This window comes from Atractosteus spatula, chromosome 2 (genome assembly GCF_055471065.1).
Source record: "Atractosteus spatula isolate fAtrSpa1 chromosome 2, fAtrSpa1.hap1, whole genome shotgun sequence".
In the NCBI taxonomy this organism is placed as follows: Eukaryota; Metazoa; Chordata; class Actinopteri; order Semionotiformes; family Lepisosteidae; genus Atractosteus; species Atractosteus spatula.
The window spans coordinates 3,163,834-3,183,659 of record NC_142707.1 but is presented as its reverse complement, the minus strand read 5'-3'; the positions used below and the strand labels follow the sequence as shown (position 1 = coordinate 3,183,659).

At 53.9% G+C, this 19,826-nt stretch overlaps 1 protein-coding gene across 1 annotated transcript; it reads right to left on the bottom strand.

The window, feature by feature from the left end:
* Positions 1-384: 384 nt before the first annotated feature.
* plp2b (proteolipid protein 2b) lies at positions 385-13,485 on the bottom strand. Its single transcript, XM_088937241.1, has 5 exons — positions 12,926-13,485; positions 3,604-3,759; positions 2,756-2,851; positions 1,730-1,826; positions 385-1,239 (listed from the first exon to the last, which is right to left on the bottom strand). Exons 1-5 carry the CDS (start codon positions 13,022-13,024, stop codon positions 1,220-1,222), a joined length of 468 nt encoding a protein of 155 aa, XP_088793367.1. The 5' UTR covers positions 13,025-13,485; the 3' UTR covers positions 385-1,219.
* Positions 13,486-19,826: the final 6,341 nt, after the last annotated feature.

Below are 19,826 nucleotides of genomic sequence, written 5' to 3'. Positions count from 1 at the left end.
GGGGCGGCGAGGACAGCTCGGGCCATATATGGCAGGAGCGGCCGGCTTGTGGAGATGACGTCGCTTCTGTCTGCAGTGTCTCAGCCGTCCCAGCAGCTGCAGGGACAGCCCCTCGCCCCCAGAAAGCACTCATTCTTGAGGGTTGAGTTTTCTGCCTCACCTGCGTCCTACACCTCCTGACAGTCAGGGGCGCGCCTGCCCGGGGGGGGGGTCCCCACAAGCACCTATAGCATCACCCCCAGACAGGCTGGGGGGAGGGGTGGCGAAGGGCACCTACTCTCTAACCGGGACCCGTCCTGCAGCGATGGTCTTGTCCTGTCCCAGTGTCCCGGTGTCCTGGTCCACTTCGGCACGCAGGACTAACAGATGACACCGAGTCACACATCCTCAGGACCTTTTAATCACAATTCTCCCAGACCTGGTCATACACCTCTTTATCAAAAACACAGTTAATCCGAAGCACGTTGAGCAGGATGACACTTCTGTTAGGCTCCTGAAACTAGGGGGGCACTATGCTTCTGTGACACAGGGGAAAACACAGCTGGTGAAAAACACTGCAGAGCAGAAGACAGACGCCTGTCAATGCAGGGAGAGAAGTCCCGAGAGCTGTGAGCCGGGCTGCAGCTGGCCCACGGAGAAGCTCTTTAACAGTGAGCAGGAGCCCAGCTGAGCAGAGTGAGACTGAAGCACAGGAGGGACTGAGGGGAGAGAGGAGAGAGGGAGAGAGATACAGAGGAGGAAGGGGCGTGGAGAGAGGGATAGAGACAAGAGAGGGGTGGAGAGGAGGAAGAGGGGGATAGAGATGAGAAAGGGAGAGAGATACAGAGGAGGAAGAGGGGGTAGAGAGAGGGATGGAGAGGAGGAAGGGAGAGGGTTAGAGATGAGAGGAGAGTGGTGGAGAGGAGGAAGAGGGGGGGATAGGGATGGAGAGAGAAGAGAGAGGGGTGGAGAGGAGGGGCGGCAGTGAAGGAAGTTCTTGAGCTAGTCCTGAGCCACACTCCTCTCGTCTCGTCCTAGTCTCTGCAACACGCAGAGTCCTGCTGCCATGACCACTCTGCGCTGAGCGCCGAGCGCTGGCCACCCCCCTCCCCGGCCAGTACCGCGCACCCCCCGCGCCGCGCCGCCTGTCCATCCTGGCTCCTCTTCCAGCTCCCTGTCCCCCGGCGCTCCCCGGCCCGCCTCTCTTCCCCGCGGAGACATCTGGGAGCGAGGGCGCGGATCAGGCCTCGTCCACTGGTCCTGCAGGGCAGAGAGGAGACGGACTCAGGCTCTGAGTAGGAGCAGGGCCCCCTGGCGATCTGAACCCCCGACTTTCCAGGGACGTGTCCCCAGCCCTGTCCCACTAGCCAGAGCTGAGACACAACCTGCCCGCATGCTCCAGCGCAGGAATCCATTACTGTGGATGCATGAGCCCCAGTTAGATCACTGTATTGGCCATATACAGTTTCTTGTATCAGGAATTTGTCTTTTCACAGACCCCAGCTTGCTCTCCAGGAGACACACAGACAGGGAGAGAAGCTGGGGGTCAGAGCGCAGGGTCAGCCATTTATACGGCGCCCCTGGAGCAGCTGGGGTGAAGGGCCTGGCTCAGGGGCCCAACGGAGTAGGATTCCTCTGCCGGCTGTGGCCACAGAGCCAGTTTTATGCTGAATTCCGTAACTTAGGGGGCTGAGCAGGCGCCAGCAGCAGCGGGGAGCCCCTGAGCCGCGTCCGTGCGCGTCGATCTTACCGGTGGAGGCGGCAGTGTGCTGCCGTGACGACCTCAGGGACAGGAAGCTGAGATAGGAGTCGTAGGAGTACAGGATCCCTGCTATCAGTCCGAACACCTGGAGCGCAGCGAGGGAGAGGGAGACAGGTACCTTACTGAGCCCGTGAGGGAAACTGCAGAGTAACAGCAGCTCAGCACAGTGTAACGAAATGATACAATAAGACAACAATACAATACAGTCAGTGAGAAGTGCAGTAAAAGTACAAAATGGATTATACAGAGTTGCTCACGGTACAAAATATACAAAAACAGACCTGAAAGTTCAATACACAAAAAGTTGTATTGCACATTATAAACATATTGCACAAATCCCTAGTATATATTGCACAAAACCAGATGTAAGCAGAGTTTTATGTTTAGTCCAAAAACAGGTCAATGTTGCCCCTGCCCAGGCACACAGTGGATGTGTTGTACTGTCTTAGGGCAGAAGGCAAGAATTACTTCTGTAGCGACCCCCGTTGCACCTGTTGCACAGAGGGAGACTGGAATGAGCTACAGCTGGCAGTCGTTAGAATGTTAAAACCATAAAACAGCACCCGGCACATAATGCAGAGCTTAGCGTTAAGAGCCGCTTGGCTTTCCAGACGCTTCATGAACAGCTACAGAACGTGGTTTCTCAAGGAAGCATGGAGTCAGTCCATCCATCCGTTATCTATCTGCTTCTCCCAGAACAGGGTCGCAGGGGAGCCGGAGTCTATCCCAGCAGGCAATGGGCGCAAGGCAGGGTACACCCTGGACAGGACACCAGTCCATCTCACACACACACACACTCACACCAGCACCAGTTTTCCCAGAACCCACCAGCACGTCTTTGGACTGTGGGAGGAAGCTCACACGAACACGGGGAGAACGTGCAAACTCCTCACAGACAGCACCCTAGAGATTGAACCCGGGGCCCCAGCACTGTGAGGCAGCAATGCTGACCACTGCGCCACCGTGCCGCCCAGGAAACAGGGAGTCTCGGGATGGAAATGCCGGGGAACTCACCCCCCCAGCAGTGCGGGCGCCGTCTCCTGTGCTAATGACGCAGATCAGCGACGTGATGAGGTACAGCGCCGCGCCGATGACGGCCCGGAAGAAGTCCTGTGGGCGGAAAGGAAACGACAACGTGAGGGCACAGCATGAGCGTGAGTGTGTAGGAGCAGGCTTGTACTAGAGTGAGTGTGAGCTTGTGTGTGTGAGTGTGTAGGAGTAGGCTTGTACTACTGTGAGTGTGAGCTTGTGTGCGTGAGTGTGTAAGAGCATGCTTGTGCGGGTGTGAGTGTGAGCAGGTGTGTGTGTGTGTGTATGAGCATGTCTGTACGAGTGTGAGTGTGTAGGAGCAGGCTTGTACTAGTGTGAGCAGGTGTGAGTGTGTAGGAGCAGGCTTGTACTAGTGTGAGCAGGTGTGAGTGTGTAGGAGCAGGCTTGTATTAATGTTAGTGTGAGCTTGTGTGTATGAGCATGCTTGTACGAGTGTGAGTGCGAGCTTGTGTGTGTGTGTATGACATTCCTTGTATGAGTGTGAGCAGGCTTGTACAAGTATGTGTGTGTGTTTTTGTGTTTGTGGGTATGAGTGCTTGAGTGAGCATCCATTTGTGTTGTATGAGTGTGTGTGTGAGTATCCTTGTACGAGTATGCCTGTGTGTGTGTGTATTACACTGTCTCCCAGTCATTCACTGCTGCCCATGTGTCTGTACACAAAATGAGGAGGACATCTGAGGAAATGTCCAAAGACTGTAACACCTGACAAACCAACAATGAGGATGTGCTTTCACCTCATGATGGAATCCTGGTAGATCAAAGCGTTATGCTGGACACGTGTGCGTGCGTGCGTGTGCGTGTGCGTCACTCACGGTCCAGGGCCAGTGCAGGACTGTGAACTGCTTGTCCAGGTCCATCATGAAGATGACGAAGAAGATGATGGCGAAGATCATCTCGCAGATGGCCACGGCGGTGTAGCCCCCATACCTGGAGGCTGCGTAGCAGATCAGGATGATCAAGCCGAGGAACTGTTGGGACACAAAACAGCTGTCAGCTCCCTCAGGTGTCTGCTGGGTTCGACTCTGGTACCACCGGTACTCGCCTACCCCAGTACAGTACAGCTGATGAAAATAAATATATAACTACTGAATAAGAATAATAAACTTCATTTTATATAGCACCTTTAAAGGCAGCTTCTCAAAACACTTTACAGAACAACAACAACAATAAAAGGATAGACAATGAGAGGAGACAGAAGATGGGGTACTGGATACAGTAGGAGCAGAGGGGTGAAGAACAGAACCAGTCAAGGAAAGGATCTTCTAAAGAAGAAGGTTTTGAGTCTGGATTTGATGGAGTTTAGATCCTTGGGGATCTGATAGAATGTTTACACCTGTAAGACTGACTGCGCCTGGGCAGCTGGGCCAGGCTGTTCCTTCAGTCCAGTTTGAGCCAGAAGAGAGTCTCGACAGCGAGTCAGACAGACGTTCGTTTCATTTGCCCTTATAAGAGCACGTCTGCGCTTTTTAAAACGTGCTCTCTGGACATGCAATCTGGCAAAGCCATCACTCTTGATAAGGGAGGGCAATTTCCTGCTTGCATTTCTGGTGCGGCAGAGCACCTCCCTAGAGAGGTAGGAAGACTCTGGGATTAAGGTCGCGATTCCGTGCCTCCCTGTTCTGGATACATCCCCACTACACATGTGTACTGTGATGAAGTCAGGGGGAAAGCTATAGGACACGTCTGTCCCATCCACATCCTGGAGCAGCTGTGTATTTGCATATTTTTTGCTCCCACTCATTTCTTAAGCAGAGCATCCTGCAGTAGTCTACATGAACACAAGAAGAACATGCACGCTCCACACAGACAGCCAGGCTCCATTTGTGAGGGACTTGTGAAGCAGCTCGCCCTCTAACGGCAGTGTTTTTGGACAGGGCTTATGAGCTCACCACACGTGCTCATCACACGTGCTGACAGGCCTGGACAGGCGTGTTTATCAGAGGAGAGGGAGCTGTGCAACACCACACACTAGCACTGATCCCTTCAGAGAGGCCAACGTGGACGCTTCTAAAATTACCCAGCATCTCCCCCCCCCCCACACAGTGCTCGGGCAGCAGCCTCAAAGGTGGCCAAGCAACTTCCAGTGCAGCTGGATGGACTCTGAGGAAGACAGAATCTGAAACGTTGCTGGGGACTGCTTTCTGCTTTCTGCCCCATGGACAGTGGCATTGAGAGCCACCTCCTGGGTCTTGGCAACAGCTGAAAAACAGAACCCTCCACACACACACACCCACACACACAGACACACACACAGACACAGCCCTGCGGTCATCACTTCTGCACCAGCCTGGGAAGAGCACAGTTGAGGAGAGGAGCAGAACTGAGTTTCTAAATAAGTTATTAGGATCTGTAAGGTTAGATCCTAATCTGACCTGCTTCCGCTTTCCTGTGTATGAATATATATCTCGCCTTACGGACTTCCCTCTGCTCATTTCTCTCACACTCTCTCATCCGCCCCCCCCCCCCCCCCAGCTACTTCTGTGCAACAGCTTCCTGACTCATTCCTCAGAAAAGTGTGTGTGTGTGGGGGAGGTTTGCATCACTCTCAGCTAAGCACGTAACGCTAAACAACCCCTAACACATTCGTCCCTCTATCGCATTCATAGGGATAGAACCCAACCACAGAAAGAGACACTTCTTGGCCCTGCAGGTTTTCTTAAGCTCTGAACACCAATTTTATCCATCCGTCTGTCGGCCGGGAAGGAGAGGCCCTGGGCGAGACTGCGGCGCGGTCTGGCCTGCACCACGTGACGCACAGCGGTCGCGCGGCCATGTTATCACCAGCGTGATCTCACAGCAGCGGTGTGCAGGGCGCCTGACATCGATACACACCCAGAGCTGCGCACCTGAACGTCAGTCGGTGCTGTGCATGCCGTGGTGAGAGTCAGCCCCAGCAGTCACCTACAGAACCTCAGACCACAAACCTCATGCCGCAAGGCTGAGGCTGAGCTCCGACAGAGGACAGTGCTTGCAGTGCACAGCAGAACAGGCCCCTGCTGGCGCCGTGTCAAATCTGCAGCCTGACAGCTTGCTCTACAGCTGTGTTCGGAAAGTCAGCGTCAGTGTACAAGCACTTAACATAAATCACACTGCGCTGGCAGAACGGAGGAGACTCCTGGAGCCCAGCTGTCTCACATGCTTCAGGCTTTGTTGAGCTACCAGCTCTTTTCCACACCGTCCTCCAGAAGTGAAAGGGAAACTGCATTTCTGCGACCTCGCATGCATTTCCCTCAAAATAAAGTAACAGGGGTGAAGTCCCCACAATCTGAGGCAGCTCAGAACTGCTGTGCAAGCCGCACACTATCTGGACCGGGAAAGGGGGCAGAGGGACAGCAACCGAAATTCAGACTCTACCTCCCAGCAAGGTACGCTAGCGCTGGTGGGTTCAGGGCTGGGGGCTGCAGGGTCAGGCTGTCCTCAGTCTGTCTGCAGACGCTGAAGGCTGTCGGGATCGTGTGAGGAAACATCTCGTCATTGAGACGCGAATCCGGCTTCTGCGTGCAGCGGCCGAGCGGAGGTGGGGGGGGGCAGGCGTGGCGGTCTCTGCTGCTCCGGCCCGGTCGGGCTGCGGCGCCGGTACAAGGGCTCATTATTTCACAGAAAGAGAGACTGGCACAGGCAGGCTCTGTACACAAGCCCCACAATGAAGCGCTGTTCAGGACTGGCGCCTCGGAGCGTGGGGAGAGTTTGGGAAAAAGCCCAACTCTGTTTTAACCCTCTGTGACCTCGATCTGCCCGCGGGCACCGAGAGGACATCGTGAGTCTCCAACACCGGCCAGCGGCCACCTCCACTGACCACTCCCTTTGCTCCTGGCTATTCCTGCAAATGCTGCAGGGCTTGGACGGAGATGAGGGAATTTTTATGGATTCCTGGCTCCGAATATTCCTACAATCCTCCTTCCTGTGGGAGCTCTTCTAGATGCCAGCAGGTCCCTAAATCCTTCCAGGAACTCCTGGGCAGAACCACAGCGTGATTTTTTTTCAGTGCACAAGTGGGGCCCCTAATTCAACTAGATTAATTAGTATAACGCTTATCGTGAGGTTCAGGGCTCATTAGCGCGATTGCCACTAATTATCTTCACCCACAAACGGCTCGGGGCAGCAGGAGACCTGGATGACCACCGCTTCCCGGACCCGGAGTCACGGAGGCGTTCCTAATTCCCCGGAAACCAGGGGTCTCAGACGCAATTCCCGAAGGCCCAGTGTCCTTGGGTCTTCTTCCGCCAACATTCTGAAATACTCAGCTGGACTAATTACTTTACTAATTACTAATTACTTAATTAGCTGCAAAAGTGTAATACTTCTAACCAGGCTCCGTGGCGAAAACACTATACTAATCTAATTTAGCAAATACTGAGGCTAATTGTTTAATTGACTTCTCAGGCTGGAACAGGACCTGCGTTTGCAGGCCTGTGGCTCTGTGACAGAGGATCACAGCTCTTCAGTGCCTCGGCCCCTGTCCTTCAACAGGCAATCAGGGAGTCCCTATCTCCCGGGAACAAGGGGAGCTCTCTTTCTATTTCGAGGAGAGCTGCAGAGGTCAGGCACGGGGGCAGGGCAGAGGGGTTTTAGTACAAGCTGTTGAGCAGCAGAGAGAAGGCTCAGTACCGACTCCACCATCCACAAAAAAAACAGAATTAAAAACAAAAATCAAACTGGATACACAAGATCTTTCCACGGGACTGGCACTGAGCTCTATGTTTAACTACAAACATTGCCCCGGCCAGCACAGCCACTGGAGAGCCTAGAGACGAGGGCATTCAGCCAGATCCGGCTGCCTGTCGGTGAGTCACCTGCGAGCACAGGCCTACAGCACGCAACAGGGACGTGTGTGTCCCGTCACCCGCCCACTTCTTAAAGGGGACCTGCAACACGAGTTTTATAGCTCACCGTTGGAAAGAACCAGCCTTGATGAGTGCATTTCCAACCACAATGAAAGTAAAATGTACACAGTAGCTTGTAAATCCTCCAATTTACATCGCGAGTTGCCATATTCCGAGATTGAGAACGAGACACTGGTGATGCGTTATGGCCCTGTGACACTGCAATCAAGCAGGCTGGTGAACACACCTCTTTTAATCCAATAGAAATATTGCTTTTGGTTTCATGATGGTTTTGCTAACTCTGCATTCTGATCACTTTGGAACGTTTCTGCGGTGAACTGTCTGCTGCACAACCTGCCCTTACTCGCTCGTCCATCACATCACTTCTGACATTACATTACAGAGAGGTCACGACCCCCGCGCCCCACGAGCGACCCCCGAGACAGGACTGTCCGCACTGCCTGCCTTCCCCTCCGGAGCCTGAGGACAGCCCTGGTCCGAGCCGGCTGGGGCAGTTCCAGACCGGGCTGGAAGAAGAGCTCCCAGTTCCACGCGGCACGTGGGCTGGGAATGTGAAGCATTCACCCAGCCAGGGTCACGAACCTTGATCCCACCGGCTCTGGATTCCAGGCTGGCGCGGGAGAAACGTGCCAAACAGCCCCGGAGCCAAGCGGAGCCGTATATCCCGATCGCACCTCTGGGACTTCCCTCTCAAAACACTTCAGGCGGCTCAGTCGGATGGAACTGAGCAAAACAATGGAAAGAACTGCTGACACTACAAAACCTGAGCGGTTTCCATGTCTTTCATGATAATCGCAAGGCAGACGGCACAGGGGCGCGTCACCTAGCAGGGCCGCCTCGGAGCCCCCGGGCTTTGTGCCGCACCGGGGTACCTACTGTGCGGAGCTTGCGTGTTCCCCCACAGGTGCTGTTTGCCTGTGCCTTACATCTTGCGCTCTCGCGGATCCTGAAACGCTCCTGCAAAGGGAGGCAGTGAGGCCAGTTTCTTTCATTCCCTGTCGGAGACACGGCTGGGAGAAAGTGCGAGTGCAGTTCCTGACGGACACTCTGGGGCTTCTACTGCTCTATGAATATCGGTGTCCATGAATACACACCTAGAAAGCCTCCCTGCTTTGACGGCGGTCTCGGGGGCCCACGTGCGAGTCCAGGCGGCTATCGATGGGGAGCGTATGTATATATGACGTGCAATTCCCTGTATGGCCTGGAATCTCCTCTTCCAAAATAGTTTCTCGGCCCTTCAGGAATTCGCAGAGGTCTAAATATACAGGCGGTGAGTCAGGCGGCCTCGTGGGAAATGTGGTTTTCCACAGGCGGAGCGCGCGGCGGCCGCAGGGAAGGAGGCACTTGTCCTGGGTTTTCCACTGCTCATCTGCCTCCTCCCGTTCCCGGTGCGGCTCCTTTTAAACGGAGCCGCCGGCCCCGCAGGGAGGGGGAACTCTGCACCGCCGATCCCTGCTGGGAAAGCTCTTCCTGTGGGCGGGGCCAGCCGCCACTTCCTCCCCACCCAGGAAGCGAGGCTGACGTCCCTCTGCAGGGACAAGGGAGCTGGAAGGGACAGTGGGAACCGTACAGGGACTAAGGAGGAAAACCGTGTTCCTTTGAGCTCCTGCAAAAGGCTGGAGGATCGCAGCTTCAGAGCTGGGGCAGGGAGAGAGGCACGGACAACAGCAGGGGGCAGGGTTTCACTGTGCAGATGCAGCCCCAGCCTCCCCTTGCTCTGACTGATAAAGCACAATGACCCTGTATGAGAAGGCTTTGACAGTGTCGTACTGTAGAGATTGTGTGGATTGGTAGAGTGTGCGCTCGCTGTGAGATGTTTATTGTGAGATAAAGTTAATTTTGTTAACAAAAAGAGCCGGTGGACTGCCTCTCTGCCAGAGGCCTTGCAGCAGCTTGCAGCGTTTGGCTGGCAGTGGGCTGTCTGACAGCGGGGGCCTGGTGGTTAAGGCCAGCAGTTAGTCACAGGCTCTCCAGGCACAGAGTCGGCCCACACAACTTCACACTCCCTCCTTACAGCCAACTGTGAAAACAGCACCAGGGCTGCCCCCGCCCCCTGCTGTAACACAGGAGCTCGGCTGCTGGACGTTAATGATCCCTGGGCTGCCTGTAACAGCTGGAGTATCAGTCCCGGTGTCCCGACTGAATTCCACTCGGGTTCGAACAATCTGGCCTCCCTGAGCTTCTCCCTTCATTCAGCTGATGAAGTCATTTCTCTTTCTTCCCTGATCTGCTGCTGCAGACCGGCCTCCGTGCGTCTCCCAGGTGGGGCTGCTGCTGCAGATTGGGCTCTGTGCGTCTCCCAGGTGGGGCTGCTGCTGCAGATTGGGCTCCGTGCGTCTCCCAGGTGGGGCTGCTGCTGCAGATTGGGCTCCGTGCGTCTCCCAGGTGGGGCTGCTGCTGCAGATTGGGCTCCGTGCGTCTCCCAGGTGGGGCTGCTGCTGCAGACTGGCCTCCGTGCGTCTCCCAGGTGGGGCTGCTGCTGCAGACTGGCCTCCGTGCGTCTCCCAGGTGGGGCTGCTGCTGCAGACTGGCCTCCGTGCGTCTCCCAGGTGGGGCTGCTGCTGCAGACTGGCCTCCGTGCGTCTCCCAGGTGGGGCTGCTGCTGCAGACTGGCCTCCGTGCGTCTCCCAGGTGGGGCTGCTGCTGCGGACTGGCCTCCGTGCGTCTCCCAGGTGGGTGAATAAAGTGGGTCCTCCTTCTATATGTAAAGCACTTTGAGATGCTGAATAAACGCAACGCAGTGCTCTGATTAAAATCAAAATCTTCGAACAAATCGAATGGAATCAAACACTGGTGCTTGAGAATCAGCTCGACCGAGAGCAGATTACAGAAATGTTTTTCGCCTCCGGAGTCCGTCTGCGTATTTACAGAAACAGGTTTAAGCTACAGCAGCCCACACACACACACAAGTTCTCTCACCTTCTGCATGACATCAGATCCAGCACGGACACACCCAGCCCCCAGACTTTGGATGCCCGCAGCAGGGCACACACCCCCACACACTGCTCCAGCAACGACAGAGCCCTCCCTTTCCAAAAACACAACGCCCACGGAGCACAGGGAAAAACACGCACAGTGGGACTTTTCCAGACCCAAATCCCAACACATCCAGAGGAGTCATTTCACTGGTCACACCCCGCCCAGTGCAGATTCTCCGTCGGTCGAGACGGGTGGGGTGTCCTGCGGTTCCTTTGCCCCAAAACCGCTGGAACCCCCAACCCCGCTCTTGGGGAGCCCCTGTTCAGCAGCTGTTTTTTTATAACCAGCCATCAAATCAACAGTTTGTAAAGACCTGGACCAACTGAACTTAAACTCCGTATTTTCACTAGATCACTAGAAACAAAGACCCGCAGACACTTCCTAGGGACATATTTCTCTGCATTCAACGGCAGGCTTGATTCGCTGATCGGGAACCTGCAAGTGTTATTGGTCTTTAGGACACAGGGGACTCGGGGTGCCCTGCAAGACGAGCTGTGCTGGGGCTCTCCGCAGCGGGAGACCTCTGGACCGGTGCCGGAGAACAGACCTCCTGCTGGAAATATTTACCAGGTTAGACGTTCCGGCACATTCTGTTTTTTTATTGGCGTTTCCGGTCGCTGGTAAGGGTCTGAACCCGACCCCGTCTCCCGTGTCACCATTTTGAAGTCTTAACTCTCCCTAGAGTTTGAGCCCCGGAGTTAACACAGGTCGATCTTGCGCAAATCTGTTGCTTAAAAAAAACAAAGGTTTAAAATATTCACCCCTTTTTGATTACTAACTAATCGCCGCGTCTGTCCCAATATCAGCGATGCCTTGAGCCCAGAACGTGCCGGTAGTGGAAAAAAGGGAGTTAAGTGTTCGTTTTGATTTCCACAGCTTTCCCACTTCCGATATTTCTGATATACAGAACAAAACGTCGAACCCCAGCAGCCCAAGAACTCGGCCTGGATGATAATGTCGCCAGAAAGTGACATGAGAGTTCGGGTCGTCTCTCCGGACGAGAATCTGCAAATCTTACACAATGGAAATATGTAAAAAGCGTAATTTTCGGCTTTAATAACTGTTAATTCCTCTGGCAGAGAAATGTCTATTTCTGTATCTGTTTCCGTATTTTGTCACCTTTTTTTGCATTCATGATGTTTGAATAAAAACTATAATGAAAAAAAGATTATCTGCTGTCACTGAACGTAATTCTTGAAAGAGAGAGCAACAGCATTAGTTCAAACAGGGAAAGCGCGCAATGATCAGCCACAGGCTGCTTTATGAAGTACTTCATAGCGCCTGTTCAGCAAAGGCCCTGGATAAGAGGAGGGACAGGTGGGATAGTAGATACCGAGGGGCGTCAGTCCTGTCTCGCGAAACTGTTTCAGCTCAGCGCTGGGCCGAACCCCGGTCCGCGCACGCGGACAGCGCAAGCCTCGCTCCCGCGGCGCGAGCAAAGCAGAAGGAAGCCCACGAGCGCTCCAGGAAATTCGAAGTCGCTTCGGAAGGAGCGGCGGCTGTTTCGACAGTTTCCGGAAAACACCGTCTGTCCCAGCCGCGGCTCTGCCGAACTGTTCAGTTAAAAGTGCGCGGCTCCGCTCTGCAGGACATTCTGTCATTCATCACCACGCTGAAGTAGAACACTCGACACGTCTGTGTCGGGTTTTTTTTTTGCAATAAAAAGAAAAAACACGCTGCAATTATTACATCTAAAAAAAACACCCAGGGGCGGGTACACGCGAAAGCGAAAGTGTGCCGTTTAAGGGTTTTGAGGGTAATGATCGATTTTATTTGTGGACTTCTGCGCTGCCGGCGAAAGCGGTTCCTGCGCAAATCTGCGCCGAGCTCGCCGACCCGCCCCCGCTGTCCGCGCTGCCGGCGCTCAAGCCCGGACGCGTCTGTGAAAACGAGCCCGTCGCCAGCGCGAGCGCCCCGAGAGCAGCCCCTCCGCCGCGCGTGTTTCCACGGCGACCGCGGGCCGTCCCCGAGCGAGGCACTCGCGCGCGAGCCGCGCGGCGGGTTTGCTGCGTGAAGCCGGCACGCGCCGCCGGCCGCCCAGGTGCCGGAGGAAAGTCGAAGGGACGCTGGGAGCAGTCTCCGAGCGCCGGTCCTTTTGAGACAGTCGTTCGCGTTTTAGGACAGGCTTCAGACCTCACCCTCCCGACACGTAGCGGGCTTCAGCACGGCCGTTCACGCCTGGAGCGCCTCGGTAAACGGGGCTCGTGTGCGCAAAGCCCGTGTGTGGACGCTCCGCCACACACACACACACACAACGAGCGGAACGAAGGAAAACGAGCAGACGCGAGAGTAGAGAAAAACCCCAACTTACAATTTCTGCCGCCAGAATGGTTCCTTTGCGGGTCCGAATGTACGCCCTCAGTCTCGCCACGGGGTTCCCGGCCGGGCTCCCAGCCTCCGTGTCTGCCATTCCGACCAACGGCCCGCAGACTCGAATGGAAGCGGTATGGATCCGCAAGTGCAAAACTTTTAAACCAGAGCGGCAAATCTCCGCACGGACACCGTGCGAAAGCAGCGAGAAGCCGTCTGCTAACTGTTCCTCCTCTTACGTCCTGGGTCGAAACTCGAAACAAAATGCTGTTGTTGGGTTGTTGTTTTTTTGCTTGAGTACAATCCTCTACGTAGCTCCGAGCGAAGGGTCAAACTTCCATGTCAAGAGACGTGTGTGTGTGTGTATATATGTGTGTCAACTGTAGCTGGTTCTGCAGCTGCGTCGGGTCTCTCCTCGGCGGAGCGCGCGGACACGGGCGCTGGCAGGACTCGGAGCGCGCGCCCTGCGGTCAGGTACCGGGGCTCTGCTGGAGCCGAGCTCGAGACGGGAAGGGTGGGGCGCGCTGGGCGGCTCGCTCTTCCTCTCGCGCGCTCCCTCCCTCCCTCGAGAGAGAGAGAGGGAGAGGGAGGGCCGCGCGCCGCGCTGCTCGGTTTAGCGGCGGAGGGAGGAGTTTGTGGGAATAAAGACATGGAGTTTGTGGGAATAAAGACATGGAGTTTGTGGGAATAAAGCGGGCAGCTCCGGGTTGCGTCCACTAATGATGCTTTGTGCGCGACTGGCTGCAGTCTTGGGTAAAGATATTTGACGTACTTGGCCTCAGTCTACATATCGGCATATTCGACGTACTTCAGCGACTCGACGGTTTTGTTTGTGTTCAAGCTTACTGACCCCAGCGAGTAGCGGTCCACAGTTAGAGAATTCGAGCGCAAGACTAGATAAGACTTCCCCGAGCAATGAATCCCCGCGTCCTCGTCCGGTACACGAGTTCTCCGCCGCCTGAGAGGCTCGTCTGAAACTCGACTCCTACTCGTACCAGCCGGAGAGAGAACAGATTTCCTCAACTCGTTTCATAAAACTCGCCAGTGCAGCTCGTTCTCCGCCAGCCTGGTTCACTAAAGATACAAACGAAAAAAGTAATAATTCATCAGAATTCACGCTGCATTTGACGGCTTTTTGAAGATTTACCGACTGTAAGTAACGGGGGCAGATATCCCTCGACAGAAACGCCAGTGAACCCGCGGCCAGGGCAGCAGAGAGCATCACGAGGCTGTGGAGGCGCTGCAGGTGTGGAGGCGTCGCGCGAGCCCGCAGCGCTGGGCTCGTGCCGCCTCGAGCCCCTCGCCTCGCAGACCCCGGCCTGCGAAGTGCGTGCGTGCGTGCGTGTAGCGCGAGGCTGCACCTGGCGTTCTCGGAGCGGAATAATAATAATAAGAAGAAGAAGTCATTCTGTTATATTGCTGCCGTTTACTGTAACGCAATACATGCAAACTGTAACTGTAATTCCAATAAAGCTCTTAGATTTTAATTATATATATACTGATGGAAAAAAGAAACGCAACACCTCCTCCTCCACACTCTGGGCCTCCTGTCTGCGTGGGACAGGCTGAGGAGTGACTCATCCGTGAGGAGGACCCGATGCCACTGCTGACGAGTCCATCGCAGCCCCTGTCCAGCCCAGGCCAGTCGGGTGGGACGTCCAGGAGGTGTGAGCAGAGGTCGCCTTGCTCTCAGGCCGGCAGCATGGAGCCTCACTGTCCTGTCACTGTGTCTGCCGGCAGGTTCAGCAGCAGTGCGGGTGGCAGATCTGGAACGATCTCTCAGATGGACCGGTCTGCTGTGTCGGTCCTGCTCTGGTGTGGTCACTCGAGGGTGACCGGATCATCTGCCCCGCCGGTCTGCTGGAACCTCCTCTGCAGTCGGGACACTGGAGCGGCTCAGTCCATAGTGTCTGGCAGCGCTGGCACATGACGTGCCTGCCTGCAGCATGCCAGTGGCCCTCTCCCTTGCTCCTGGTGACATTCGAGGCATTATGGGATGCACAGAAAACTGAGTGGGGCCTTTTTCTTGCAGTGACTTGAGCTTTGAATGAAGGCCTTTTTAAAAGTGACCTGATCAGGCACTGTTCCACCTGGACCTCGTTGGGTACAAGTGCACCTAACGAGCTCTCGTGTGATTGGCAAGTTGCAATGACGCACTGCACCAGCTGTATTGCTGGTCAGAGGGCTTAAAACAAATTGACATCTGTTCTGTGAAAGCACATATACTATATCGTATTCTCATTCCAGAAAATGTTGCGGTTCTTTTTTCCCATCAGTATATTTTGTTTTCAGCGAAATGCCGAAAAACGAGTGCTTCTCCCCGCCAGCCGCGAGGCCCTGCGTCCCCAGTTTTCAGAGGTGACGAGGGGGTGACTAGGCTCAGGGGTGGGGTCTCCCAGATACTTAAGGGTGCTGTCTGTGTGGTCGCCAAAACTATCGGCGCGCTTCCTGAGGGGTTTAAAATGGAGTAAATGTGGGAGGGGCAGTGTCCTGTTGCTCTCTGCCCGTCCAACACAGGAGCTCAGGGGAAGAGATCACTCTGTCCCGTGAGTCCGCGCGTCTTTGAGAGGAGACCAGAGCCCCCGGTCGAAACCCACACCAACACAGGGGCTCACATGCAGACTCCACACAGACAGAGGCCTGCGGCCAGGATCGAACCCAGGACTACTGAGCGAGTACTGGTTACCTGCTGTCTGTGTGGAGTTTGCATGTTCTCCACAATTTTCATGGATTTCCTGCGGGTGCTCCAGTGAATATTATTGACAAGTATAGGGGAGAAATGGGGTGTATTAATAGCAGGTATGGGGGAGATATGGGGTGTTATCAGCAGGTATTGGGGAGATACGGGGTGTTGTCAGCAGGTATTGGGGAGAGTGGCAGGGTGTTCTCATCTCTAATGTGCAGACTGTGGCCTGTGTATTATGGTGCAGTATTATTGTGTATTAGTATGTATCATGGTGAGTTATCATTGTGTATCATGGTGCGGTATTATTGTGTATCATTGTGTGGTATGATTGTGTATCATGGTGCGGTATGATTGTGTATCATTGTGTATCATTGTGTATCATTGCGCCGACGCAGTGGCCGAGCAGGGTGCGAGGCTGGATTCCCGCGTGCCGCGTGGGCGGAGGGAAAGGCGCTCAGCCGCGAACGCGTGGGACGCATCTTTGCTGTGGCGACGGCCGGCGTGGCCATGGCAACAGGCGCTGCTCGGGCTGGCAGGGCTTCCTGCTGCCGCTGACGCGTCCGCACCGCCTGGCTTCCTGTCACACACGTCTAACGGCTTCCGCCTTGTGTCTGGGCTCCACCCCTCACTAGTTTCACACCTGGTGTCGCACATCCTGTCTGCACTGGCCTCCGTCCTTGACCCAGGTGTTCAGCCATGAGGGCACAACCGCGGCTACAGACGAGCGCAGCCCCTCGCCCCATCTGGCTAGCTCGTTAGTGAGCGATTGATTGATCCCAGGATCTCATCCAGACCTTTACTGAAAGAAACCAGGGTATCAGCTTCAGAAACCTGGCTGGGCAGCTTGTTCCACCCTCCTACCGCCTTCTGGGTAAAGACGTGGCACAAGAAAGAGCTCCTCGCACAAGGCGGGTCAAAGAGCGTGTGAGAGTGAGATTGTGGGCTCTGCCCTCTCTCTCTGATGCGGCCAGAGGCATCTTAGACAGCAGGTGTCAAAAGCGAGCCCTACAGTACCCAGCCCCTGGCTTTTAATTCACACTGCAGTGCCGATAGGACAGGAATAGCTGTGCTGCTGTGGCAAAAAATTCTTTCAGTCCCTCCACACTCTTGGGTCAGGGAACACTCTGCTTTGGCCTCAGTAAGACCGTACAAAATTGAGAAGTTCTAAGAGCTGTATTGGCCTGACCAGTGATTCGTAGAGCTACAGTGTTGCCAAAGAAGTCTTAATAAATATGACCAACATTCAGCACAGTGACTTAATTACTTTTTGAGAGCCTTTCTCTCTCTCTCCATCCCTCGGGCTGTGACAGGAGGTGATATACTGGGCTGCAGCTCTGCTGAGTTTCCTCCCCCAGTAGGATCGGGAGCTGTTCTGATTCTGGCGGGTGTGGGAATTCTGGGATTCGATTTCTTATTTAAGGGAAGTGTGGTGACTGTCAACAAGCACACATGAGTGAACTTCAGCAGGCTTGACTGTAATTTAACGATTTTACATAATGTTACAGTTAATCTACATAATTGTACAGTTCATTTACGTAATTTTACAGTTAGCGACACGTTCTCAGTTGCTTGCCGACTCTCACCTCCCCAGCCAGACAGGCAGACAACCGGCAGATCTGGTTCCGAGGCCAAACAACACTTACCCTTCAGGTAACGGGAAGGATGTTTGTTTTTGTGACTGTTCCTACCCTTATTCCACATGCTCCTGCAGCCCGTGGGTTCGCAGGCTTTTGTTCTTGTGTCATCTGCAACCTCACTGCGAGGCTCGGGCCGGAGGTGACAAACTGGCTTTGACTGGGAATAACAGCATCCAAGAACTTAGCGTGCTGGAAGGATGATGGACTGTTTTAGTCACAACACAATTTGTCTCAGCCCGCTTGGCTGAGGGCTGACCTCCTGGCCAGAGTACGAGGAGGCTGGGACCCCCCCCCCGCAGAGTGGGGAGTGACCCAGGGGCAGCTGCAGAGGGGGAGGGGGCCAGAAAGACATGCATGAGGGAGAGAAGGGGGTCACGTACTGTATTTATAGTGTTGTAGGAGAGGGAATGAAGTCAGGAGTGATTGCATTTTACTGACAGCTGAGGCTGATCGAACTGGGCTGTTGTCACCCCTCCCGAACTCTCTTCAGAAACCCCATTTCTCAGCCTCTTGTGACTGTGGGCCCGAGGTCTCCTGGCCGGTTACCAGTGCTGGCGGAGCACCTGTGGGCGCCCGGCCTTAGGGCTTCCCTGTCTGCGTCTCGGTGGAACCCTGGTCGTCGCGTGTGTGACGCAGCCGAAGAATCTTACTTCTCTTTCTACTGCTCACCCCTAGAGGGCCCCAGAGTCGCCACATGCAGCCCTCCAGCTCTCCCCCTGACAGCCGCCTGAGAGGGGCTGTAGATCTTAAATTAGCAATCCGTAACACTGCACTGGCGGTTAACTCCGTTAACACCTCTCTCTGTGAGGAGGCCCGAGCTCCTAGTCCCGGAGCCACGAAGCTGGTCCTCAGCCAAGCGAGTGGAGCCAAAACATCTTAAAATGCCCGACTACTCGCATCCGCATTCCTGACTGCATTTCTCATGGGATGTTGCCATTCCTCTGCAGTCATCTCCGGGAGTTGAGAAAGAAACACACGTTGCGCTTCTAGCGGCGACTGCGCTCTAAAGACCTTTAGGGGAGCCGGACCCTTCAATTAAAAGGGACGCTTTATGAAACCTATTACCGTACCATGTTAAAACGCCGCTGAACAAATTAAATCATTAAGAATTTAATTTTAACTTTTAAGAATGGCTGCATCTATCTATGTAAATTACGTGCACTACATTTTTGATCATACATTTCACCCCTCTCGTATCAATGGAATGGCAGAGTTAGTTGCAATGGGTTTTCTAAACGTTTTCATAACTCATTTACTGTTACTACTTAATACACACTTCTCCGTTTAAATAGCCCGCCCCCAGCGAAAGAGATCGGTGAGTGATTGATCGAGCCTTTTCTCGGTCTGCCTTCTGATTGGCTCTTTTCGCAGCCAATGAGGACAAGCTCCGCGAGGGCGGTGTTTCAGTAGTTGGGTGAACGAGGCGGGCCGACGAGGTGTATTAGCTGTGCTGTTCTGCAGTGTATTTTAATTTTCATTTATACACACGTTTTGCTCTTTTAATTAGTCACTCAGTTATAACAAGAAAAGCCAAATTACGCAAAATAACCCCGGCTCATTGACACTCTTAGAAATGCCATCTGTAAAGAATGTTAAACCAGTATAGGGATGTACAGTATGGGCACTATTCTTGAGTGTTAACAATCATGACTAATGAAACGGGATCATTAAACGATGGTATTCTAGGGCTGGGCATTGACATGTTTTATGGATCCTCTTTGTTTTGAAAATAAAATACTGTAATATATTGTAAGAAATTGGGTATTAAAGGTAGTTTGTGTAGAGGTTTGAGTTGTAGTGCATCTCTGACGTTCGTGTTGATGAGTTCGGGCTCTGCGCCTCTTCTCGTTTTAACTGCCGTTTTGTGACTTGGACATGGAGTCATGACACTGTTTTTGCTGCGAAGTCCTGTTTCTAGAGATATGAAAATCACATTTTCACGTCTTTTCTAGGTATCATCCAGTAAAGACACAAAAAAGGCAGAAATCAAGCTGAGATTTAAGACTGGTTATATTCGGGTGTGGAAATCTCTATCTTTAAGTAGTTGAGGTAGCAGTATCTTTAAGAAGAAGGCTCCACAGCTGAAACGTTGTGTTTCTTTTCTTCTCCCTTCAGCACGGAATAAACCTTCACTTGTTCTCAGGTATCTTTAATTTACGTTCTGTTAATAACCTCAAAGCTGAGACTGTGTATTCTTACCTTGAATTCTAATGCTGCGTAATATATTGGCTTTACCTTGCTTGTAGATTTTTTAAGACGAGTTCCATGAATTTCTTGTTGAGAAATGTGATTCCTCAGGCAAGATCCGATGCTTCCAGACCTGCAGTTCATGACACATCTCTCTCACTGGCCGTGATCCTTTCGCAGGCAGGCAGGGCCTGGCAGCGGAAACGCGGGCCTGGATGTTTGCGAGCAGCCCACGCTGTTCCACCTCATTGCAGGCTTTCTGGGAGAAGAGCTCCTACGAGCCAGGAGCTGTACGGCGCAGGTGCGCAGCACGGAGTCTGCCGGAATGTTTCCGTGGCAACGGAATCGTCCTGATGTGCAGGACCACAGTGGTCCAGCCCCCGGACTTGACT